The 24,023-nt window shown below is 35.0% G+C and overlaps 1 protein-coding gene across 1 annotated transcript in view; it reads left to right on the top strand.

The window, feature by feature from the left end:
• LOC142351643 (protein phosphatase 3 catalytic subunit alpha-like) overlaps positions 1-21,779 on the top strand; it is a 205,726-nt gene extending 183,947 nt beyond the window's left edge. Inside the window, exons 9-10 of the mRNA XM_075403782.1 lie at positions 13,481-13,561; positions 21,635-21,779. Of these exons, the coding sequence (XP_075259897.1) occupies positions 13,481-13,561; positions 21,635-21,779 (226 nt within the window). The remainder of the gene's footprint in view (positions 1-13,480; positions 13,562-21,634) is intronic.
• Positions 21,780-24,023: the final 2,244 nt, after the last annotated feature.

Here is a 24,023-nt window from a genome sequence, read left to right as displayed (position 1 = left end):
TTTTCTTGGGACTATTTTTTCTGTTTTCTTGGGACTGTTTTGTCTGTTTTCTTGGGACTGTTTTGTCTGTTTTCTGGGGACTGTTTTGTCTGTTTTCTTGGGACTATTTTGTCTGTTCTCTTGGGACTATTTTGTTTGTTTTCTTGGGACTATTTTGTCTGTTTTCTTGGGACTATTTTGTCTGTTTTCTTTGGACTATTTTGTCTGTTTTCTTGGGACTGTTTTGTCTGTTTTCTTGGGACTGTTTTGTCTGTTTTCTGGGGACTGTTTTGTTTGTTTTCTTGGGACTATTTTTTCTGTTTTCTTAGGACTGTTTTGTCTGTTTTCTTGGGACTGTTTTGTCTGTTTTCTTGGAACTATTTTGCCTGTTTTCTTGGGACTTTTTTGTTTGTTTTCTTGGGAATATTTTGTCTGTTCTCTTGGGACTATTTTGTCTGTTTTCTTGGGACTATTTTGTCTGTTTTGTTGGGACTCTTTTGTCTGTTTTCTTGGGACTGTTTTGTCTGTTTTCTTGAGACTGTTTTGTCTGGTTTTTGTGACTGTTTTTTCTGTTTTCTTGGGACTTTTTTGTCTGTTTTCTTGGGACTGTTTTGTCTGTTTTCTCGGGACTATTTTGTCCGTTTTCTTTGGACTAATTTGTCTGTTTTCTTGGGACTATTTTGTCTGTTTTTTTGGGACTATTTTGTCTGTTTTCTTGGGACTGTTTTGTCTGTTTTCTTGGGACTGTTTTGTTTGTTTTCTTGGGACTATTTTGTCTGTTTTCTTTGGACTGTTTTGTCTGCTTTCTTGGGACTCTTTTGTCTGTTTTCTTGGGACTGTTTTGTCTGTTTTCTTGGGACTATTTTGTCTGTTTTCTTGGGACTAGTTTGTCTGTTTTCTTGGGACTATTTTGTCTGTTTTCTTGGGACTGTTTTGTCTGTTTTCTTGGGACTGTTTTGTCTGTTTTTTGTGACTGTTTTTTCTGTTTTCTTGGGACTATTTTGTCTGTTTTCTTGGGACTGTTTTGTATGTTTTCTTGGGACTGTTTTGTCTGTTTTCTTTGGACTGTTTTGTCTGTTTTCTTTGGACTTTTTTTTCTGTTTTCTTGGGACTGTTTTGCCTGTTTTCTTGGAACTATTTTGTCTTTTTTCTGGGAATATTTTGTCTGTTTTTTTCGGACTATTTTGTCTGTTTTCTTGGGTCTGTTTTGTCTGTTTTTTGTGACTGTTTTTTCTGTTTTCTTGGGACTATTTTGTCTGTTTTCTTGGGACTGTTTTGTCTGTTTTCTTGGGACTGTTTTGTCTGTTTTCTTGGGACTGTTTTGTTGTTTTCTTGGGACTTTTTGTCTGTTTTCTGGGAATATTTTGTCTGTTTTGTTCGGAATATTTTGTCTGTTTTCTTGGGACTATTTTGTCTGTTTTCTTGGGACTATTTTGTCTGTTTTCTTGTGACTATTTTGTCTGTTTTCTTGGGACTGTTTTGTCTGTTTTCTTGGGACTGTTTTGTCTGTTTTCTTGGGACTATTTTGATTATTTTCTTGGGACTGTTTTGTTTGTTTTCTTGGGAATATTTTGTCTGTTCTCTTGGGACTATTTTGTCTGTTTTCTTGGGACTATCTTGTCTTTTTTTCTTGGGACTGTTCTGTCTGTTTTCTTGGGACTGTTTTGTCTGTTTTCTTGAGACTATTTTGTCTAAATTCCGGGAATATTTTGTCTGTTTTCTTGGAACTATTTTGTCTGTTTTTTTGGGATTATTTTGTCTGTTTTCTTGGTACTATTTTGTCTGTTTTCTTGGGACTATTTTGTCTGTTTTATTGGGACTGTTCTGTCTGTTTTCTTGGGATTATTTTGTCTGTTTTCTTGGAACTATTTTTTCTGTTTTCTTGGGGCTGTTTTGTCTGTTTTCTTGTGTCTGTTTTGTCTGTTTTCTTGGGACTATTTTGTTTGTTTTCTTGGGATTTTGTTGTCTGTTTTCTTGGGACTATTTTTCGTTTTTTCTTGGGACTCTTTTGTATGTTTTCTTGGGATTATTTTGTCTGTTTTATTGGGACTATCATGTCTTTTTTCTTGGGACTGTTCTGTCTGTTTTCTTGGGACTGTTTTGTCTGTTTTCTTGAGACTATTTTGTCAAAATTCCGGGAATATTTTGTCTGTTTTCTTGGATCTATTTTGTCTGTTTTTTGGGACTATTTTGTCTGTTTTCTTGGGACTATTTTGTCTGTTTTCTTGGGACTATTTTGTCTGTTTTATTGGGACTGTTCTGTCTGTTTTCTTGGAACTATTTTGTCTGTTTTCTTGGGACTATTTTGTCTGTTTTCTTGGGGCTGTTTTGTCTGTTTTCTTGGGACTATTTTGATTGTTTTCTTGAGACTGTTTTGTCTGTTTTCTTGGGACTATTTTGATTGTTTTCTTGGGATTATTTTGTCTGTTCTCTTGGGACTATTTTGTCTGTTTTCTTGGGACTATTTTGTCTGTTTTCTTGGGATTGTTTTGTCTGTTTTCTTGGGACTGTTTTGTCTGTTTTCTTGGGACTATTTTGTCTGTTCTCTATGGACTATTTTGTCCGTTTTCTTGGGACTATTTTGTCTGTTTTCTTGGGACTGTTTTGTCTGTTTTTTTGGGATTATTTTGTCTGTTTTCTTGGTACTATTTTGTCTGTTTTCTTGGAACTATTTTGTCTGTTTTTTTGGGATTATTTTGTCTGTTTTCTTGGTACTATTTTGTCTGTTTTCTTGGGACTATTTTGTCTGTTTTATTGGGACTGTTCTGTCTGTTTTCTTGGGATTATTTTGTCTGTTTTCTTGGAACTATTTTTTCTGTTTTCTTGGGGCTGTTTTGTCTGTTTTCTTGTGTCTGTTTTGTCTGTTTTCTTGGGACTATTTTGTTTGTTTTCTTGGGATTTTGTTGTCTGTTTTCTTGGGACTATTTTTCGTTTTTTCTTGGGACTCTTTTGTATGTTTTCTTGGGATTATTTTGTCTGTTTTATTGGGACTATCATGTCTTTTTTCTTGGGACTGTTCTGTCTGTTTTCTTGGGACTGTTTTGTCTGTTTTCTTGAGACTATTTTGTCTAAATTCCGGGAATATTTTGTCTGTTTTCTTGGATCTATTTTGTCTGTTTTCTTGGGACTATTTTGTCTGTTTTATTGGGACTGTTCTGTCTGTTTTCTTGGAACTATTTTGTCTGTTTTCTTGGGACTATTTTGTCTGTTTTCTTGGGGCTGTTTTGTCTGTTTTCTTGGGACTATTTTGATTGTTTTCTTGAGACTGTTTTGTCTGTTTTCTTGGTACTATTTTGATTGTTTTCTTGGGATTATTTTGTCTGTTCTCTTGGGACTATTTTGTCTGTTTTCTTGGGACTATTTTGTCTGTTTTCTTGGGATTGTTTTGTCTGTTTTCTTGGGACTGTTTTGTCTGTTTTCTTGGGACTATTTTGTCTGTTCTCTATGGACTATTTTGTCCGTTTTCTTGGGACTATTTTGTCTGTTTTCTTGGGACTGTTTTGTCTGTTTTCTTGGGACTGTTTTGTCTGTTTTCTTGGGACTATTTTGTCTGTTCTCTTGGGACTATTTTGACTGTTTTCTTGGGACTATTTTGTCTGTTTTCTTGGGACTGTTTTGTCTGTTTTCTTGGGACTGTTTTGTCTGTTTTCTTGGGACTATTTTGTCTGTTCTCTTGGGACTATTTTGTCTGTTTTCTTGGGACTATTTTGTCTGCTTTCTTGGGACTGTTTTGTCTGTTTTCTTTGGACTGTTTTGTTTGTTTTCTTGGGACTTTATTCACTGTTTTCTTGGGACTGTTTTTTTTGTTGTTTTCTCGGGACTATTTTGTCTGTTTTCTTGGGACTGTTTTGTCTGTTTTTTGGGACTGTTTTGTCTGTTTTCTTGGAACTATTTTGTCTGTTTTCTTGGGACTGTTTTGTCTGTTTTCTTGGGGCTGTTTTGTCTGTTTTCTTGGGACTATTTTGATTGTTTTCTTGGGACTGTTTTGTCTGTTTTCTTGAGATTTTTTTTATTGTTTTCTTGGGACTATTTTGTCTGTTCTCTTGGGACTATTTTGTCTGTTTTCTTGGGACTATTTTGTCTGTTTTCTTGGGACTGTTTTGACTGTTTTCTTGGGACTGTTTTGTCTGTTTTCTTGGGACTATTTTGTCTGTTCTCTATGGACTATTTTGTCTGTTTTCTTGTGACTATTTTGTCTGTTTTCTTGGGACTGTTTTGTCTGTTTTCTTGGGACTGTTTTGTCTGTTTTCTTGGGACTATTTTGTCTGTTCTCTTGGGACTATTTTGTCTGTTTTCTTGGGACTATTTTGTCTGTTTTCTTGGGACTGTTTTGTCTGTTTTCTTGGGACTGTTTTGTCTGTTTTCTTGGGACTATTTTGTCTGTTCTCTTGGGACTATTTCGTCTGTTTTCTTGGGACTATTTGGTCTGTTTTCTTGGGACTGTTTTGTCTGTTTTCTTTGGACTGTTTTGTTTGTTTTCTTGGGACTGTATTCACTGTTTTCTTGGGACTGTTTTCTTTGTTGTTTTCTTGGGACTATTTTGTCTGTTTTCTTGGGACTGTTTTGTGTTTTTTGGGACTGTTTTGTCTGTTTTCTTGGGACTATTTTATCTGTTTTCTTGTGACTGTTTTGTCTGTTTTCTTGGGACTGTTTTGTTTGTTTTCTTGGGACTATTTTGTCTGTTTTCTTGGGACTGTTTTGTCTGTTTTCTTGGGACTGTTTTGTCTGTTTTCTTGGGACTATTTTGTCTGGTACTGTTCTGTCTGGCAATATTTTGTCTGTTCACCGATTATACTATGTTCCAATACCATCCTCAACTGGGCCAAAAACTTTAATGTTCCAGCTGATTAAATTTGCGTCTTATGAAAGCTCAGTTTACTATAATATAGTTTTTGGAATTATTTTATTCACGAATTAGTTTTGTGGAATGCTTTTCGATGAATTTTGTTTTTTTTTTGCTTTAGAATTGAGTTTAACAGCCATTCACAGTATTGTCAAAAACTGAATTGAAACAGAATTGAAAGTCAAATCTATATAAAATAGGTAGTTTTAATCAGCTTCAATCGGATCTTAGATAATCACGTTATTTTTCTTCCTCTCAACCATGTTTTTTTAATGAAGCGAGAAACATTGACTTCACAGATGATGACAAATTTGTTTTTCATGAGGCAGTTAATGTCCCGTGGGTGCATGGGATTAAGAACTTGCGTGTCGTCAAAAGAATTTAGCCTGATACTTCAGATGAAAACACCTGACGTCAATTTAAAACACATCACAATAAAAATTTGTCATCTTGCCTATTGTTTGTATGTCAACCAGCGTTTCGGAGGGTTTTGAATAAGCGTGTAAGAAAACAAACGCTTTATATTTATAGATGTATATTTAATAACGCTTTTGAACTTCACGTACATTTGCAATTCTTAAACTTTCCATTTTGTAGCGGCAACCTAGAGCTATCGAGTTTCAGCTGATTAATTGCTCTCAAACGAAGTTGGTAGCAATTATATTAGTCCTATTGGTCTTTTTAATGCAATTTTCCGCTTGACAAATTTTGGTTTGACCCATTTAACTTTTCGTCCTCAAAAACGGTATAAACAGGTAGCGCCCAGTGTGCATGAACTTCTCTAGAGCCTTTCAGCTCAATAGTCTCCAAGTATGCGGTTTACAGAAACTGTTTTGGAGAGTTATACTTATGGTGTGAAGAACGGTTCTTAGAAATTGAAACTCCTCACCCCCACAACAACCGCGACCCCTCTTCACCTACCAATCCCTACCGCCACTCCCTCCCACTATTGCCCTCACCCCCGATAGCACCCCCCACTCGGTGCACCCCCGCTGCGCTCACCTCACGCCACTTCAGTTAAACTAAAGCTAGCCTCACTAAACCGTGGCTGGCTACTGACGATGACAACCGCTCGCCGCTTGTTTGACAGCAAATTGTTGTGATAAACTTGGTAAATAGGCGGAATGTTTAACTGTTTGATTTTAGCTAGTCTTTTTATAGCATAATCATTCCTCTATTTTGGGTTATTTGTCGAGATTGAAAATTGTTGAAATCATTATTGTCTCCACAACTCAAATTTGTTATTTTCTATTTTTGTCTATTTCTGCTTTATTGGTTCCCTTAAGAAACACAATGCAAGCTAGAGAATAGTGGCTCTTTTTTTCTGCTTAGATTTTCTGAACTTATTTTTTGCTCACTCTGTACATTGAGACAACGTATTGTCTTGAAGCAAACATGAATGCTCTTTTATTACAGCAAACTGAACAACTTGTCGAATCTTTACAGAACGATTCCTTAAAACATATTATGGGAAATTTACTCAATTTATCTATTGGAAAAGACAAAACAATTGAACAACTGCAGGCCAAAATAGGCGAATTAGAGGACAGATTATTGCAACAAGAAAGATACACCTCTAAAGACTGTTTGATATTTGAAAATTTGCCAATGAACCATTACGATAAACTTGATATACGAGTACAAAATTTTTGAGACAATACCTAAATTATACTGTACCACTCAAAAACATGAAAGGCTATCATTTACTGGGATCTTGGAAAAAAAACAAAATACCCCCTCGCAGTTAACGTAAAAATCATTTATTTTGGGGAGAAGGATGAAATTTATGCACGACGGTCAAGGCTTGGTAAATTTTTCAATCCTGAAAACTCTCGGCCGATTATTATTAAAGAGCGTATACCAAAGAAAGACAGAGAATTAAAACAACTGGCCGAAAAAAGTGTAACATTACTACAACAAAGAATTGTCAGGTGATGGTATTTTATAGAACCCAAGAAGGGTTTCTTAGGTCTTGCGCTTTAAAAAAGAACAGTTAGATAATGGGAAAAGTTTTATTGTCAGACAAAGGAAGCGACAATTTGCACAGCATTCGAAACATAGTGAGTTTAACAACAATACTTCACAAGTATGACAAACAACTCCTTCAAATGTCTGTTTGGGAAACGTTATTCCTCAGGCACCCAATTTATCAAAATTTAGTCTCAAACGATACGTTCATCGCCCAATGATAACAATGGGTGTGCTGCGACTAAGCGATTATTTACATCTGCAGAAAGCAAGCGCGACATGAAAATATATTGTGTGAGGTGTCTAAAAACACGTCATCGCAATTTAATATCACAGCCGAGTAGGAATCAAAAATTCGGATTAGCTGGCAGATAATGACAACCACAATTGTATAGACATATTTCAAAATCAGAACTTTGATAATTAGTACCTAAGCCACTAAAAATATTTTTAGGTTTGAATTTTAGATCTCTTGGAACAATTTTCGATGAGTTGCAGATTCTTAACGATAATTTTTGCTTTTGTTAGATCAAAACGTGAAGAAAAAACAACGGAATCAATTGATGGCAAAATTCAATTTTCAGTATCGACAATTACGCAAACTCTAAACGCGCCAGAGAAAAAGTTAGTTATAACTAAAAACAGATGTCCCTGGGTTAATAAAAAAAATGAGAACCTTCTTAAAAATGCCATCAAGCCAGAAAAAAATGGGTTTCGTCTGATAAACCAAAAGATAGAGAGAAATATGTTTCTTTTAGAAATGAAATAACAAGCAGAATTAGAAAATCAAAACCGGCATTCTTTTTGCGGTTGACAGATCAGAAAAAAAAGCAAAAAAAATTTTGATACCTAAAAGTTCTAACGATACAAAAAGAGACGCAGCAAGATGTAGATTGGGACGCTGACCATTGAATTGATTTATTTGTAACTATCGGAGATAAAATCCTGTCTGAAATTCCTAATTTACAGCAACGCCATTGCAGTAATTGTTTCCACAAATCATTTTTTATGCATAGTACAAACGTACTGGAAGTCCTGCCCGTTGGAAAAACTTTCAAAAACTCTAAGTCAAGTGGTTTTAAACACTAACATGGTTCTCCGGTTATGTTTACTTGTAATAGCTGAATCGCTAGTTGAAATAATCAATGATTGCAAAAAGAGCCATACTTTTGCGCAGTGCTTCAAAAATGCAAAAATGCTGGCAATTCATAAAAAAGGAACATGGATGCCCTCGAAAACTATAGACCGATAAGTTTGCTACCAACCATTAGCAAAATTCTTGGTTTTGATACAAAATACCATTGATCACTCACTATTACTCAACAAACTAGAGAGATGAAATTAATGCACGACGGTCAATGCTTGGTAAATTTTTCAATCCTGAAAACTGCCGGCCGATTATTATTAAAGAGCGTATACCAAAGAAAGACAGAGAATTAAAACAACCGGCCGAAAAAAGTGTAACATTACTACAACAATGAATTGTCAGGTAATGGTATTTTATAAAACCCAAGAAGAGTTTCTTAGGTCTTGCGCTTTTAAAAAAGAACAGTCAGATAATGGGAACAGTTTTATTGTCAGACAAAGGAAGCGACAATTTGCACAGCATACGAAACATAGTGAGTTTAACAACAATACTTCACAAGTATCACAAACAACTCCTTCAAAAGTCTGTTTGAGAAACGTTATTCCTCGGGCACCCACTATATCAAAATCTAGTCTCAAACGATACGTTCATCGCCCAATGATAACGACGGGTATGCTGCAACTAAGCAATTATTTACATCTGCAGAAAACAGCGCGACATGAAAATATATTGTGTGAGGTGTCTAAAACGTCATCTCACTTTAATATCACAGCCGAGTAGGAATCAAAAATTCGGATTAGCTGGCAGATAATGACAACCACAATTGTATAAACATATTTCAAAATCAGAACTTTGATAATTAGTACCTAAGCCACTAAAAATATTTTTAGGTTTGAATGTTAGATCTCTTAGAGAATTTTCGATGAGTTGCAGATTCTTAGCGATAGCTTGAAAGAACCACCTGACATAATTGCACTAACAAAAACATGGCTCAGTCCAAGTGACCCCTTAGATTTTTACTGTTTGCAGGGATTTCAAAAAATTGTATCAAAACCAGGAACAATTGGTAAACAAAGGCGGAGGCGTTGCTGTATTTTTGAAAGAAGGAATTTCATTTAGCTTGATAGATTATGAAACGGATCAAGAATGTTTAATTCTGTCAATCAAAGAAAAAAATAAAGTGAAGGGCTATATCTGTGTTCTTTACTGACCTCCTTCAGCAAATCTGGATAAATTGTTTAATTTCTTTTGAATCAATGCTCCATTTTCTGCAAAATAAAAATTCGAAAACCTAAATTTTTGGCGATTTTAATATTAATATCTTAGAACAATCATCAATGAAGAAGAGCTATTGTGAAATAATTGAATCGCTCGGATATCGAATCCCAAAACAATGAACGAACTCGAATAACAAATCTCAGTTCTTCCTGCATAGATCATAACCGATGATAATTTGGTTTGCAAAACTTATGAAATCTCTATCTCAGATCATTATCCTATTTCGAGTAAAGTTGCTTTTTTGTTGCAATCTATCGATCAAAAAAGAATTATAAAATACCGGAATCTGAATCAATTGAATGACCAGAAACTGCTAAACTTTTTGTTTTTGTTAGATCAAAACTTGAAGAAAAAACAACGGAATCAATTGATGGCAAAATTCAGTTTTTAGTATCGACAATTACGCAAACTCTAAATGCACCAGAGAAAAAGTTAGTTATAACTAAAAACAGATTTCCCTGGGTTAATTAAGAAAAAAAATAAGAAGCTTCTTGAAAAAACTCCATCAAGCCAGAAAAAATGGGTTTTGTCTGATAAACCAGAAGATAGAGAGAAATATGTTTCTTTGAGAACTGAAATAACAAACAAAATTAGAAAATCAAAGCCGGCATATTTTTCGCGGTTGACAGATCAGAAAAATAGCAAAACAATTTTTGATACCTTAAAATTTCTAAATATACAAAAAGAGACGCAGCAAGATGTAGATTTGGACGCTGACGATTTAAATGATTATTTTGTAACTATCGGAAGAAAAATTCTGTCTGAAATTCCTAAATTACAGCAACGCCAACGCATTAATTGTTTCCACAAATCATTTCTTATGCTTAGTACAAACGTACTGGAAGTCCTGTCGGTTGGAAAAACTTTCAAAAACTCTAAGTCAAGTGGTTTTAAACACTAACATGGTTCTCCGGTTATGTTCACTTGTAATAGCTGAACCGCTAGTTGAAATACTCAATGATTGCAAAAGGAGCCATACTTTTCCGCAGTGCTTCAAAATTGCAAAAATGTTGGCATTTCATAAAAAAAGGAACATGGATGCCCCCGAAAACTATAGACTGATAAGTTTGCTACCAACCATTAGCAAAATTCTTTGTTTTGATACCAAATACAATTGATCACTCACTATTACTCCACAAACTAGAAATTTTTGGTTTTAGAGGCCATTTTAAAAAGCTTATTCAGTCCTTCCTCAACAACCACCGACAATATGTTTTCTTCCAGTCCAATACCTCTGAGATAAAACAAATTAAAAATGGTGTCCCACAGGACTCTGTGCTTGGCCCACTGCTCTTCTTAATTTTGATAAATGATCTGCCCACAATTTTGCAAAAATTGGAAATCAAATTGTTTGCCGACGATACCAACATACTTTGTGGAGGAAAAGATATAGAAACAAATATTAAGGATAGCATTACGGAGGCGTTATCATGGTTCAATGAAAACAAACTTTGCGTTAATTCTAAGAAATCTCAGTTGATGTATTTTGGTAAAGACTTAGGGCTTAGTTTGAACCCCATTTTGCCCGATTGTGAAATACTAGAATCTGTAAAATTTTTAGGTATAACTCTTATAGAAAACTCAGTTTTGACTTTCAAATTCAACAAACTGTGAACAAATTAAATAGCATCTGCGGTGTTTTCTATAGAATTCGCGACTAAAATCCAATTTCGAAAATGATACAGTTTTATTAAATTTTTGCAAAGCCCGTAATCTCTTACGGTCTATTGGTGTATGGTTGCACAAACAAAAAGAGACTAACAAAAATGATGTGCCAACGAAAAGTTTTGCGAGCCATCTTCTATCGAAAGCGGACAGATAGCTTTTAACATTACTACAAAAAACACAAAATACTCACCGTTTTTGGCGGATACTTTATTGAACTTCTGAAGGAAACTGTTGAAGAAATTGCAAAGAGATCTCCTTGCTCTTTCATTGATCTTGAAAACGTGTCATCCTGTAAATAACACACACGGAACCTCAAAATGTTTAATAAGGCAGGTCAAAATTATTAAGGCAGCACTTGGAAATTCACTGCGGTTAAGGCTGACTAAGACATAATTTTTGCAAATCGAATTACTTCTGTCCCTCAGATTTTGAAATTCAAAAAATGAATTCAAAGCAGCTCAAAAATTTACGTGATCAAATTTTCAAAAACTACCTTTTCGACAGTAAGTCTTTTTTTACTTTTATTTTTGGCTGATTAGTGGCTGAGTTACAAACTAACCCGTTCTCAATTTTCTGGAAAAGAAAATATAATGGATGAGTTTTTCAAAGGGGACGTCACCTAAACGAGTTGTAAAGCTTATCTGACGTACCTCTTGAAAACTTTTATACTTATTTATTGTAAACTGTTTTCAAGGAACTTAACTCAATTTAAAAATTTGCCCGACGTTATTGGGTTATGTTAGGATGCTCTGAATTAATCCTGCGCTGATATTAGGAGTTCAATTCCCTGCCTTTGAGAATGAGCTCTCACTTCACCATAGTTTCAAGCTGACAATTGCGTGACCAATCTTGGCTGCAAAGATGATGCAGCGTGGAAAATTCAGACGGAAAAGTGCCTGCAGTCACCAAAAAGAGCAAAACTTCTAAACTTCTCATCGAAAGAGCATTCTGAACTGTGGGGAATGATAAGAAAAAGGGTCGCTGAGAACAGGCTGCTTTTTCACTGCTATTACCCAGTTACAATTATCATTGTTATAATGTTCAACTTTTCTTTACTTTGTTTTTAATATATGAAGAAAAAGGTGGATTATTTTCCGCTATGGATCATACAGTGGAACACAACGGAGCACAGGTTGAGTGAGCGGACAGAGGAAAACTCGCTCCCACAGAAGCAACAGGTTCACTAAAAGCAGTAAAAAGACACCCTCGCCACCCCACCACTTATAAGGAGTCCATAGTTGCCGTCAGAAAAATTTCACTACCCCAAACACCCCCGGGCCATTTACAACGCCCCGCATTTAAGCACATAATTTTATTTGGGAATCGCCCATGCTGTTGAAACGGCCTTGCTTTTCAAAAAACAGAGATTGCTGTTGATTCTCATCTGGCGTATAATTTGTGGCCATCAAGATATGAGATTTGCTTAAGCTCATCATCAGTTTCGGCATCGAAGTATTTTGCTTATCTTTGGAAGCTTTAAGCACTTCAGTTTTGACTTTCAATTCAAGTCCCAAAACATTAACTTGTAACATCACCCGAAACATCAACCTGAACAACATAACCATTATCCTGAAAAATGTTTGGCACATTTTTCCTAAATTTCCCTCCCCTCCCCTCCCTCCCCTCCCCTCCCTCCCCCACCCGGATTGGGAGGAAACAGTTGCATTGTTTGTTGTAAAAACTTACTATCCGACAAAACTTTACTGCTAATAGCCTTTAACATTACTACAAAAAACACAAAATACTCACTGTTTTTGGCTGATACTTTATTGAACTTCTGAAGGAAACTGTTGAAGAAATTGCAAAGAGATCTCCTTGCTCTTTCATTGATCTTGAAAACGTGTCATCCTGTAAATAACACACACGGAACCTCAAAAAAGGTTTAATAAGGCAGGTCAAAATTATTAAGGCAGCACTTGGAAATTCACTGCGGTTAAGGCTGACTAAGACATAATTTTTCCAAATCGAATTACTTCTGTCCCTCAGATTTTGAAATTCAAAAAATGAATTCAAAGCAGCTCAAAAATTTACGTGATCAAATTTTCAAAAACTACCTTTTCGACAGTAAGTCTTTTTTACTTTTATTTTTGGCTGATTAGTGGCTGAGTTACAAACTAACCCGTTCTCAATTTTCTGGAAAGTAAAATTTAATGGATGAGTTTTTCAAAGGGGACGTCACCTAAACGAGTTGTAAAGCTTATCTGACGTACCTCTTGAAAACTTTTATACTTATTTATTGTAAACTGTTTTCAAGGAACTTAATTCAATTTAAAAATTTGCCCGACGTTATTGGGTTATGTTAGGATGCTCTGAATTAGTCCTGCGCTGATATTAGGAGTTCAATTCCCTGCCTTTGAGAATGAGCTCTCACTTCAGCATAGTTTCAAGCTGACAATTGCGTGACCAATCTTGGCTGCAAAGATGATGCAGCGTGGAAAATTCAGACGGAAAAGTGCCTGCAGTCACCAAAAAGAGCAAAAATTCTAAACTTCTCATCGAAAGAGCATTCTGAACTGTGGGGAATGATAAGAAAAAGGGTCGCTGAAAACAGGCTGCTTCTTCACTGCTATTACCCAGTTACAATTATCATTGTTATAATGTTCAACTTTTCTTTACTTTGTTTTTAATATATGAACAAAAAGGTGGATTGTTTTCAGCTATGGATCATACAGTGGAACACAACGGAGCACAGGTGGAGCGAGTGGAAAGAGGAAAACTCGCTCCCACAGAAGCAACAGGTCCACTAAAAGCAGTAAAAAGACACCCTCGCCACCCCACCACTGAACTGATAAGGAGTCCAAAGTTGCCGTCAGAAAAATTTCACTACCCCAAACCCCCCCCCGGGCCATTTACAACGCCCCGCATTTAAGCACATAATTTTATTTGGGAATCGCCCATGCTGTTGAAACGGCCTTGCTTTTCAAAAAACAGAGATTGCTGTTGATTCTCATCTGGCGTATAATTTGTGGCCATCAAGATATGAGATTTGCTTAAGCTCATCATCAGTTTCGGCATAAAAGTATTTTGCTTATCTTTGGAAGCTTTAAGCACTTCAGTTTTGACTTTCAATTCAAGTCCCGAAACATTAACTTGTAACATCACCCGAAACATCACCCTGTACATAACCATTATCCTGAAAAATGTTTGGCACATTCTTCCTAAATTTCCCTCCCCTCCCTCCCCCCCCCGCCCCACCCGGATTGGGAAGAAACAGTTGCATTGTTTGTTGAAATACTTACTCTCTGACAAAATTTGACTGTTAATGCTCGCACATAGCCGCTGATAAATTCTCAGTTACACATAATCTGTGTTGGCAATAACAACCCTCAAAATGATGATAGTAATGGTTATAAATTTAAAACAGTAAGTGATAGCCGAGCAATCTCATGAAATGTTACAAACCAAACCGGCTGTCATAGATAGCGTAGTTCGTTTTTTGAACCAGATTTTTTTTGGAGGTTTGTAATTTATAAGCTCATGATTTAAGTTTTTTGTGGCAATTGAAAACGTACTGAATAGAGAAGTGCCTCTTTTTCGAAAAAAAAGATTAATAACGCAAGCTGTTTAAGATAAATAGTTTTGTGATATAAAAGTATTTTGATCCATTTTAAGGAGATTGTTATATTTCAAAGAGCTTACTGTGTTTCACAGATTATGTGTAACGAGACCTGATAACATTTGCAGAACTGTAAGTTATAATGAATGCTTAAATTGAATATAATGTCAATTGTTCATCTGTGTTTGTAAAGCTCCTTGAAATATAACTTCTCACCTCAACTCTTTTTCTATGATTAAAGGCGCTAGAAAATTGTTAAAAACAGAGACAAATATTTTATATTTAGCACATATCAATATCTTAAAAAAGTTGTCTCCGATACCTAAGAAGAGATTGAGTTCAACAGCCAACATCAGGAGCCAAAAATATTCTTAAAATGTCATGCGGATGAGAAGATGTAAAAAACTATTTGTAAAAAAAATGACGTAAATGCCGCTTGTTAAGCGTGCCGCCGTTTTTTCAAGTTTCAGCAGTTTGCTATACAAAAATGATGTCATTGCCCCTCGCTGAAGCAATATGCAGTCAAACTTCCAGCTGAAACAAGCTACAAAAAATTAGAATTCAAACCCGTCTCCCTCTCGTTCTGCAGCAATTGGTCTAACTTCTATATTTAATAGCCGCAGCCAGCCTCCCAAGTGGCTATTATTTAGGCGCTCTCCCTTTTTTACAATTCAGAGAATTTGAATTGTATTGGGGTGCTGTGTTTTTTTTAGATCTGAGATCTGTTCACACATTTTCATGCTTTTTGAAGTCAAATTGGAGTAGTGATTTTGGTCACGCCGAAACAGGAAGTAGAGCGAAAAAGCTAATGGTTTTGCGGCATGAAATTTGTTCTCTTAATTTAAAGTAATGAGAGAAAACGGAGTTTGAACAAAAATTTGCTTTCTCGCTAGTGGTTTTTCGTTCACATGCGGCAATTTCACTTTGATTTTTACTGTTTTTTTTCATTTTTTTAGGATCGGATTTTTTTCTAAATGGTTTTCCCAATCTATTCATAGTCCGTTCTAGGTTCTCTGTTTAGTCAATAAAATTTATTTGAATCGTACGTCAGAACTTGTCATGCTATGTTTTTTCAATTCGTCGTCTCAATCGATGATTGTTACGACCTGACATCTTGGAATTGACCTTTTCAATGACTTCAGTTACTTCTACTGCTTTGCAGTTAAATTTTTTTTAAGTGACGTGATTTCTGCTTTTAGGTCACTTGCGTGACTGACTTACCTCATTAAAAAAATGACTTCTGAACTCACCTATCGAATTTTAAATTTCATGAAGATTTACTAGTTAAAGATCATTAGTGTGCATCTAAGTAGTGCCAAGCTTATATGCCCTAATTCTTGAGTATGTCTTTAGTTTTTGATTGCGAATATCATTTTTGAAAAAGCTGTTTTAGGGTTTTTTCCTTATAGACCGTATGTGTCGATTCTAACCGTAAAATGAGAGTCCGATTCTAACCCAAAAAATCCTAGTGGTCTATTAAAGGACTGGTGGTCAATCTGTTTATCTTATTTCTTTAGTTGTTTTAATTCATGGAAGGCAACAAGCGTCTATCGCGGCTGTTTTCCGGCAATCTGCCGGCTATTTTTTTTTAATTTTGATCTGTTTGGATTGAAATATTTTTCTCAATTCACTCATAGGCCGTTCTAGGTGTGGTTTTTTGTTAAGTCAATAAAAATTCCTTGAATTGTATGTCATGAATTGTCCCGCTATATTTTTTAAAATTCGCTTTACCTTTTGATCACGTTCTTCGTTTTACATAAGTCGTGACTTTCACGTTTGACTTCTGACTTATCTCACTCACTGTTTCAATTGAATGGTTTTGAAATCCATTAGCTCAATGAATTACACAAGAAAGTGAATGCAGTCAAGGTTAAATGAGCAAAAACAAAAGATAAGGGATAAACCGATAAAGCCCGGTCATTAAGAATTGAGAGTTAGGTTATCAAAGTTCATTAGAGGGGTTGCTAGCTGACATTCGTATTAGGCTTATTATATTTCAGTTTAGAAGCTGAATTAGGAATTGTTTTAGAATCCAACTGAAACTGCACGCCGAATTAGAACACTTTTTGACACATAAAAAAATAGACAAAAAATCGATCAAATTATCTGCTTTTTTTTCTTTTTCGGTTTCAATCCCGAAGTGCATCAAGCGCGTCAACGGCGGCTATTTTCCGGAAATCTGCCAACTATGTTTATAAAATTAATGTAGTGAGTGATAGCCGAACAATCTCATGAAATGTTGCAAACCAAACCGTTTGTCATAGATAACAAAGTTCGTTTTGTGAATCAGATTATTTTTTTGGAGTTTTGTAAATTATAAGCTCATGATTTCAGATTTTGTGGTAGTTGAAAAAGTTACTTCAGGAACTGTGCCGCTATGTTTTTTTAAATTCGCTTTACCTTTTGATCACGTTCTTCGTTTTACATAAGTCACGAGTTTCACTTTGACTTCTAACTTACCTTACTCACTGTTTCAGTTGAATGGTTTCTAAATTCTTTCACGCTTTGAATAACGCAATTTAGGCAATGTAGTGAATACGGTCAATTTCAAAAGAACAAAATCAAAAGAAACGGGATAAACCGATAAAACCCGGCCATTAAATCTTAGTTCATGAGGTTATCAAAATTCATTAGAGCGCTTACTAGCTGATATTTGTATTGATCATAATACCCTTCAGTTTAGAAGCTGAAATAAATATAGATTTAGAATCTAACTGAAATCCGATGTGCGTCTTTGGTTCAATCCGATGTGCGTCTAGTGCCTCAATGGCGGCCATTTTCCAGCAATCTGACGGCTATGTTTTTATAGACGCCGTCAACCTCTGAACGGCTACTATTTAGGCGCTCTCCCTTTTTTTACAACCCAAACAATTTTTACAATTTATAGAATTTGAATTGTAATGGGGCGCTGTCTTTTTTTATTGTGAACGCTCAAGGTCTTTTTAATGCAGTAATTTCACTTGACCGATTTTTGAATTTGCAAATGATTGTTACGCCCTTGACTTTCCGCGTTTTGGATGATCTAAGGTTCTCTTTCATGCACACTTTCAAGCAGCTGAACTTAATTGGTGACAATTTAATACTAAAAGTCAAATGATAAATGTGCCCAAAGTGGTCCCTTTTTATCAATTTAAATCTTAATTGTGGTATATATTAACCTCTGTGGTTATTTGAGGCCCCCTGGTATATTCCTTAGTTCAATTCAGGCTACCCCCCCCCCCCCAACTGAAGCACGCAGCAATTCATTAGAGCTCCCACTAATTGTTCAAGAGCAATTCTTCCGACGTTAGTCGGTTATATTTTTAAAAAATCTATTCATGCACTGTTTTTGAAGTCAAATTGAAGTGACAATTTTTGTCACATCAAAAAAGCAGGTGGAGCGAAAAAGCTAGGGGTTTTGGGGCGCGAAATTTTTATCTAATTTTGAAGTAGAGTGAAAAATGGTGTTTGAACAAAAATTCGCGTTCTCGCTTGTGGTTTTTTGTTCACATTGGGCATTTTGACCTTGATTTTACTGGTTTTTTTCTTTTTTGCATCAGATTTTTTCTAAATGGTTATCCCAATGCATCCATAGTTTATTCTATGTCTAGTTTTTTGTTTATTCAATAAAAATTGAAATGTAGGCCAGGACTTATCCTGGTATGTTTTTTTAAATTCGCTTCAGCTTTTGATCACGTTTTTCATTTTACATTTTCACGATTTTCACGATTGACTTCTGACTTACCTCACTCTCTTCTTCAACTGAATGGATTTTAGCTTTTTTCACGCATTGCATTACGCAATGTATTGAATTCATTCCATGTCAAAAGTGCAAAATCAAAAAATCAAAGGGAGCAGGATAAGCATATAAAGCCTCGTCCTGAACACATAGTGCATTAGGTTATCAAAGTTCAATAAAACGATTGCCAGTTGGCATTAGTATTATCTTTAATAACGCTCAGTGTAGAAGTTGAATTAAGAGTAATTTTAGAATCTAACCAAATATGGATTTTTTTTGCGCTCCAAATGGAAATTTTTGACACTTCAAATTCTGTCAATTTCCTCCTTATTTCGTTGTTTTTCTCTATCAAATCCAATGAGCGTCAAGCGGGTCAACGGTAGCTGATTTGCGGCAATTTGCCGGCTATGTTTGGATGATGTGGTTTCCAACATATTACATTTTTTGCAATTCATTTGCAAAAATTTGATATGAACAAGGTTATTTGCTCTGATAGTACTACACATGCAATTAACTGCAACATTCTACTAACTTTGATATAAGATTTGAGACAGAAAAGGTTTGAATCCTTTCCAGTAATTTTCGTGCATTGGTCCTTAAAGATGTTTAGATTTTTCGATACATTTTTGAGCAAATTTTTTTTACTTTGTTTAGATTTTGTTTGATTTTTTTGATGCCAAAACAGGATAAGGAACAGTAAGGGGGTAATTTTTTGAATTATATTGAGTTTTTCAGAGGCCTAGACTATGAGGTGCCTGGAACAACCTAGACATTATACTACAATGAAATTACAAAAACTTCGTAAAACAATGCTAGCAGAATTATATTGCAGCACGTAGAAAAATACTTGGGCGAAAAATTTTGTCAGCACTTGATTTGCTTGTAATGGGCTTCAGAATTCATTAATCTCATTGGACAGGTTTTTTCATATGCAGCAATTTGACTTTTTCCAAAACATTTTTAAGTTTTTAACCAATTTTTTTTTCACTGGCTAAACAAAATATTTGTCTTTTCATGGTTTTGTTTTTTCTTTGATTTTAAATTTAAAATTTGAAACTCCTAACATGTTCAGTTGCGTTTTTTTGTTTTGTAGTCGATTTTTTTTGCTACAAAGCATGAATTCGCTTCGATTTACAAGCACCCTTTTTCAAACGGTCTCGAAATATTTTGCCGGCCCTATTTTGAGGTGTTTTGGATGACCGAGGATATCCCATTCTATTGAAAGGGTCCTGGGTTCAGATGTTTTTAAAAAAAATAAACACCTACAAATATATAAAATAATCTAATTGAAAAACCAAATCTTCTTCTGAGGTCTGTTGAGGTCTTAATTTGAGTTGGTGTTTTCAGACGAGTTGATCACAGCTTCTTGTTTATCACAGCTTTTTGTCCTATAACTTTCCAGCTGTTCTGATGTTTGTATTACCATGCTGTATTTTTTTTGCTTTTTAGCATGTTCTCTTTATTGTGAAAACCAAACAAAATTTACCCTGCACCACTAATAACTCACAAAAATTTCAATTTTTTCTCTATTCCTAAATTGCCACTCTTGGTTTTTAAATTAAAACTTGATTTTCAATGATGTAGAAGATACCGGAGATCTTGTTTTTACTTTTTTCTACAAAAAATTTATTAGAAGTCTCTCACGTACTCTTTGCAATGAAAAACGAGTAACCTCTGCCCTTTTCGATTCATTCGAAGTCAGCACTAGTTTAAACTTAAACCATAAACCATCCGAACAGCAAACAAAAAGGACGTACATTGTTTTTTTTGTTCTCTTAGCAAGTAATGACAAAAAAGTCAGCAACTATGTTAATGCTGGTTTGAGCCGAAACGTTGCGAAAACTGGATTAAGCATTTCTGTTTATACTTGAATAGATCATATTTTGTTAGAAAATTCATTGCGGCATTATACTGCTTATTTGTTGGCTGAACAAATTCCTTAGGGAAACAGTCAGCAGTTTGAGTTCTATCTTTTCAGCAACCTGTAATACTACGAAAATATAAAAAAGGAATGTACGCTTTCCTATTTCCCTAATCCTATCTGATTTTGATAACAATTTTCTGACACTGAAAATTTCATAGGATTTTGTTAGTAGTCTATAATTTGTTATGAAATTTTTCGCAGGGTACTGATTTCAGTTGTGTCACAAATTTTGTCGAGCAACTAACGTTTTTTATAATTTTGAAAAGGCTAGTTTTGTTTGCTGTCTCTACGGTAAGACTTAGAAGCTTGCCAATGTCAATTGTGTTTGAACATTATCTAAAAAATTGAGGTTTGCTTTTTAATCTTTAACTATGTGTTTACTGCTCAATTCATTTCTTCAATTAGCTTACTTGTTACTCGAGATTTATTACCGTTTCTGGTCTGAGATTTTTTTAATTATGCTAAATCTGATAATGACCTTAGGTTTGCACGAACTGATGGGCACCATATCAGATCTCATTGGATATGCTAATTATTTTTTTGGCATGTCAAATTTGATAGAAAAATGTTGTCATACAAAACTTTATAATATTTTTCATTATTTCTATGAAAACGAAAACTCTTCTCAAGTTTGCGTGGTTCAAAATTTGAGCTCAGCTTCAAAATTATGATCATTTTTTCTTAAAAAAACTTAAAAATTTAAGATTTTTATTAAAAAGAAAACAGAGCTGTGGGAAAATTCTCAAAAATTTTCAAAAAACAATAGTCATTCTTTGTAAACTAATCAGCATAGTCAAGTCTCGAACGTTATACATTGAATAGTACCAAAGTGATTACGGATACATAGTGGTTAAATTTTGTTAAGCAAAGTTACCTTCGAAATTATTAATATGGCAACAAACTTAGTTAAGGAATTTGTCTTAAAACTTTAGTCCGGATATAAGTTCCGGATGCAGGAACCAATGGGGTTGTAATCAACTAATTGCCCGACAATTACTTTTTTAGTTGTAACAACTTCAATCGTTGAGAATATAGACCAAAATGATTACGGATGCATAGTGGTTAAATTTTCCATCAGTCGGTTTTTGTAAAGTAAAGTTACCTTCAAAATTATTAATATGACACAAAACTTAGTTAAGGAGTTTGTCTTAATTTTTTTAGTCCAGATAACTAGATAACTATTTAACGAGCTTGGATTTCATTTGGCGACTTATATTTAGATATTCTATTTTTTAATTTTAATAATTGCTCTCGAACGAAGTTTGAAGAAATTATTGTTAAGGTTTGTGCAAATTTTACATTGCAAAATTTTTACTAGAGCATTTGTTCTGGAACTTTCACGCTTGATTTTTTTTTATTTTTGTTTGACCTAATTCGCTCTTATTCTGAAATTAAGCCTCCTCTGAATTTAATAATTAAATTACCCCGCCTGTCGTTCGAGAGCAGTTTATCCGACGCCAGTCGGATAATGTTTTTGTTTAGTAGATATGCCTAAGTTACATCCAGAAACATATTTATTGGTATTTAATTTGAATAACAGATTTCATAACAAATTATCTACAGACGCGGTCACAGTCAGGGTAACTTAAATGATCATTATGAAATGAATCTAGATCAACATCTCCGAAATCAAAGTCGGCAGGTCCCCGGAGCAACTCAAACGTTAGCACTGCAGCTACTTCATCCAGAAGTGTGACCCCGAGTCCAAGAAGCGCACGCTCACAAATTAGTGCCTCGCATTATTCCCGTAGCAGGTAATAAAAACGGTGGCGGTCAAGCAAGCCGATAGGCAAGCAAGCCGAATTTTGAAAATGAGGTCAAGTAAGCCGAAAAATTTTCGGATACCGGTATTTTAAGTTGCCCCTGGCGGGCCGGTGGGCGCGCTTTGCGCGCGTCGCGGCTTGGCCGCGATAACCGGCCCGCTATTTCCGGATTACATCCCACAGCGGATGAGAGGCATGGCCATGGACAGCGGTCTGCTGAGGCCCGTACCCACTAGATGTCTAAAAATTGACGCATTTTTGTTTCTTTGGTGCATTGGAATACATTATGCACTATAATACTACGCGCAGTATTGATTGTAACGGCTAACAATGTATTATTTCTGATAGATTACATAACTATTACATAACTTTCGGCTTGCTTTTCTGTCGGCTTGCTTGCCTATCGGCTTACTTTGCATTCGCCATCAAAAACAAGAGTTATAATTCTGCTCATGATCTCAAAAGTTTCTCGACACAAAGTTCAATAACTTAAAAAGTGATCCTTTACGTATGTTCTCGAAACTGATTCTTTTAATTCGAGTTGAAAAATCCGAGTTGAAGTGTCTTTGATTTGATACAAGGGTTACATGTGATTTCATGCTAACCATGCTTGATTTAACTATGGAACCAAGAACCAAAGAATATATGTAAGATCTTTCTATGACAACCATGAAATCATACAAATGATACATGGCCTCGTATGTAACCAAGGACAATTCTATAATATATGACTCGGGAAATTAATGCTGGTTTCTTGTTCTTTCCTTCTGTCCGTTTGTGGAAACTAATATCAGTATGGAAACGAATGTTTCACGTTACAACTTTAGAGTTACAAATTATACATAACTTATAATGCAAAACAGTGGTCTGTGATTGATTTTTTGTGTCAGGCTGGATAAAATAGGATCACTTTGGCGTAAACAGACCACAAATGATCCTTTTAGTACATCACCATTCAAACTCCGTGTATTTAGTCGAGTGAGTCATTCGTTCGACATTCTTTTAATTCCTCTTCTAAATCCATGATTTTTCAATCCTTTCAAGAAATAAGTAACTTGTTTGTTGTTTTTTCAATTTGGAAATTTCAGTCCATGGAGATGTCCTATTCAACTCAATAATGGTGAGCAAATATATTCAGTGAAAAGTTAATTTTTCCTGAACTGGGCTTCATTCAGAATCTTGAAATGAACACTTCAATTGGCCCCACGAGATCTTTGTTGCGTCATTATTAAAAATTCGGTTACCAAATCATTCCCTAAATAGTTCAATCATATACCTTGCAAGACCTCTGTTACGAATCTTGCAGATAAAAGTGCTTAATAAAAAAAATGGTTTCTACCTGAAACTCAAATAAATACGTGGCGAAAAAACAAATTTTAATGTAACAGCTGCTCTCCCAATCGGTTGTGACGAGCAAAGTTTTACACCACCCAGTTCGTTTCACTGGTTCAAAATCTATCCGGATAATCTGTTTTTTGCAGTTCGCTTTTGTAAGTGTATTTCCGCTATGTTCTTACCGTTGCAATACAGTTCAGTTCGTAACCTTTTGCTAATTTTAGTTTTTTCAATATCGAATCAGACTGGATTGCTACAGATCACACAATACGAGATCTTTATATGTACCCAGTTCAATCCTATAGAAAAACAAATAAACAAATTGAAAACAGAGATATACGTCTAAAACCTGTTTTTGCAAAAATATATAAAATTAAACTTTTTTGGTTTTCTCTTTTGTAATCACGAGTAGAAATATCAGAAGCTGGGGTTCGTAACAGCTGAATTACAGCTCTTACAATTTGTATATACAAGACACAGGAACAAATAATATGCTGCTCAATAATATATTTCAATACAATACACAGTAACAATTTACTGCTCAAGAAGCAAGACACAGTAACACGTTATCAAGTCAGTTTATTTTTGCAAATTTTTGCTGACTTATAGGATGAAAGCCGGTTTCTGCGGCTGCTTTTGCTGTGCATTATTGTGTTGCTTTTTGTTAATTCCCCCCTTTTTCACATCACGTGACTATGACTGTACTGTTAACTATAACAAAAACTGGGACTATTACGATAACTAGTAGACAACCAATACAAGAGTTTTTTCTAACTCAGTTTCTATGCTGATGTAATTTTCTAAGCATGTCGTGGAATCTCAGCCTCAAAACTGAAAGCTTTTTTCACTATAAAACAAGCAACTTCTGGGTGCCAAAATGGTTTTTTGCCATCATTTCATAATG

This window comes from Convolutriloba macropyga, chromosome 13 (assembly GCF_964194025.1).
Source record: "Convolutriloba macropyga chromosome 13, txConMacr16.3, whole genome shotgun sequence".
Lineage (NCBI taxonomy): Eukaryota > Metazoa > Xenacoelomorpha > Acoela > Convolutidae > Convolutriloba > Convolutriloba macropyga.
The sequence above is the reverse complement of the archived record's forward strand: the minus strand, read 5'-3'. Positions and strand labels throughout refer to the sequence as shown.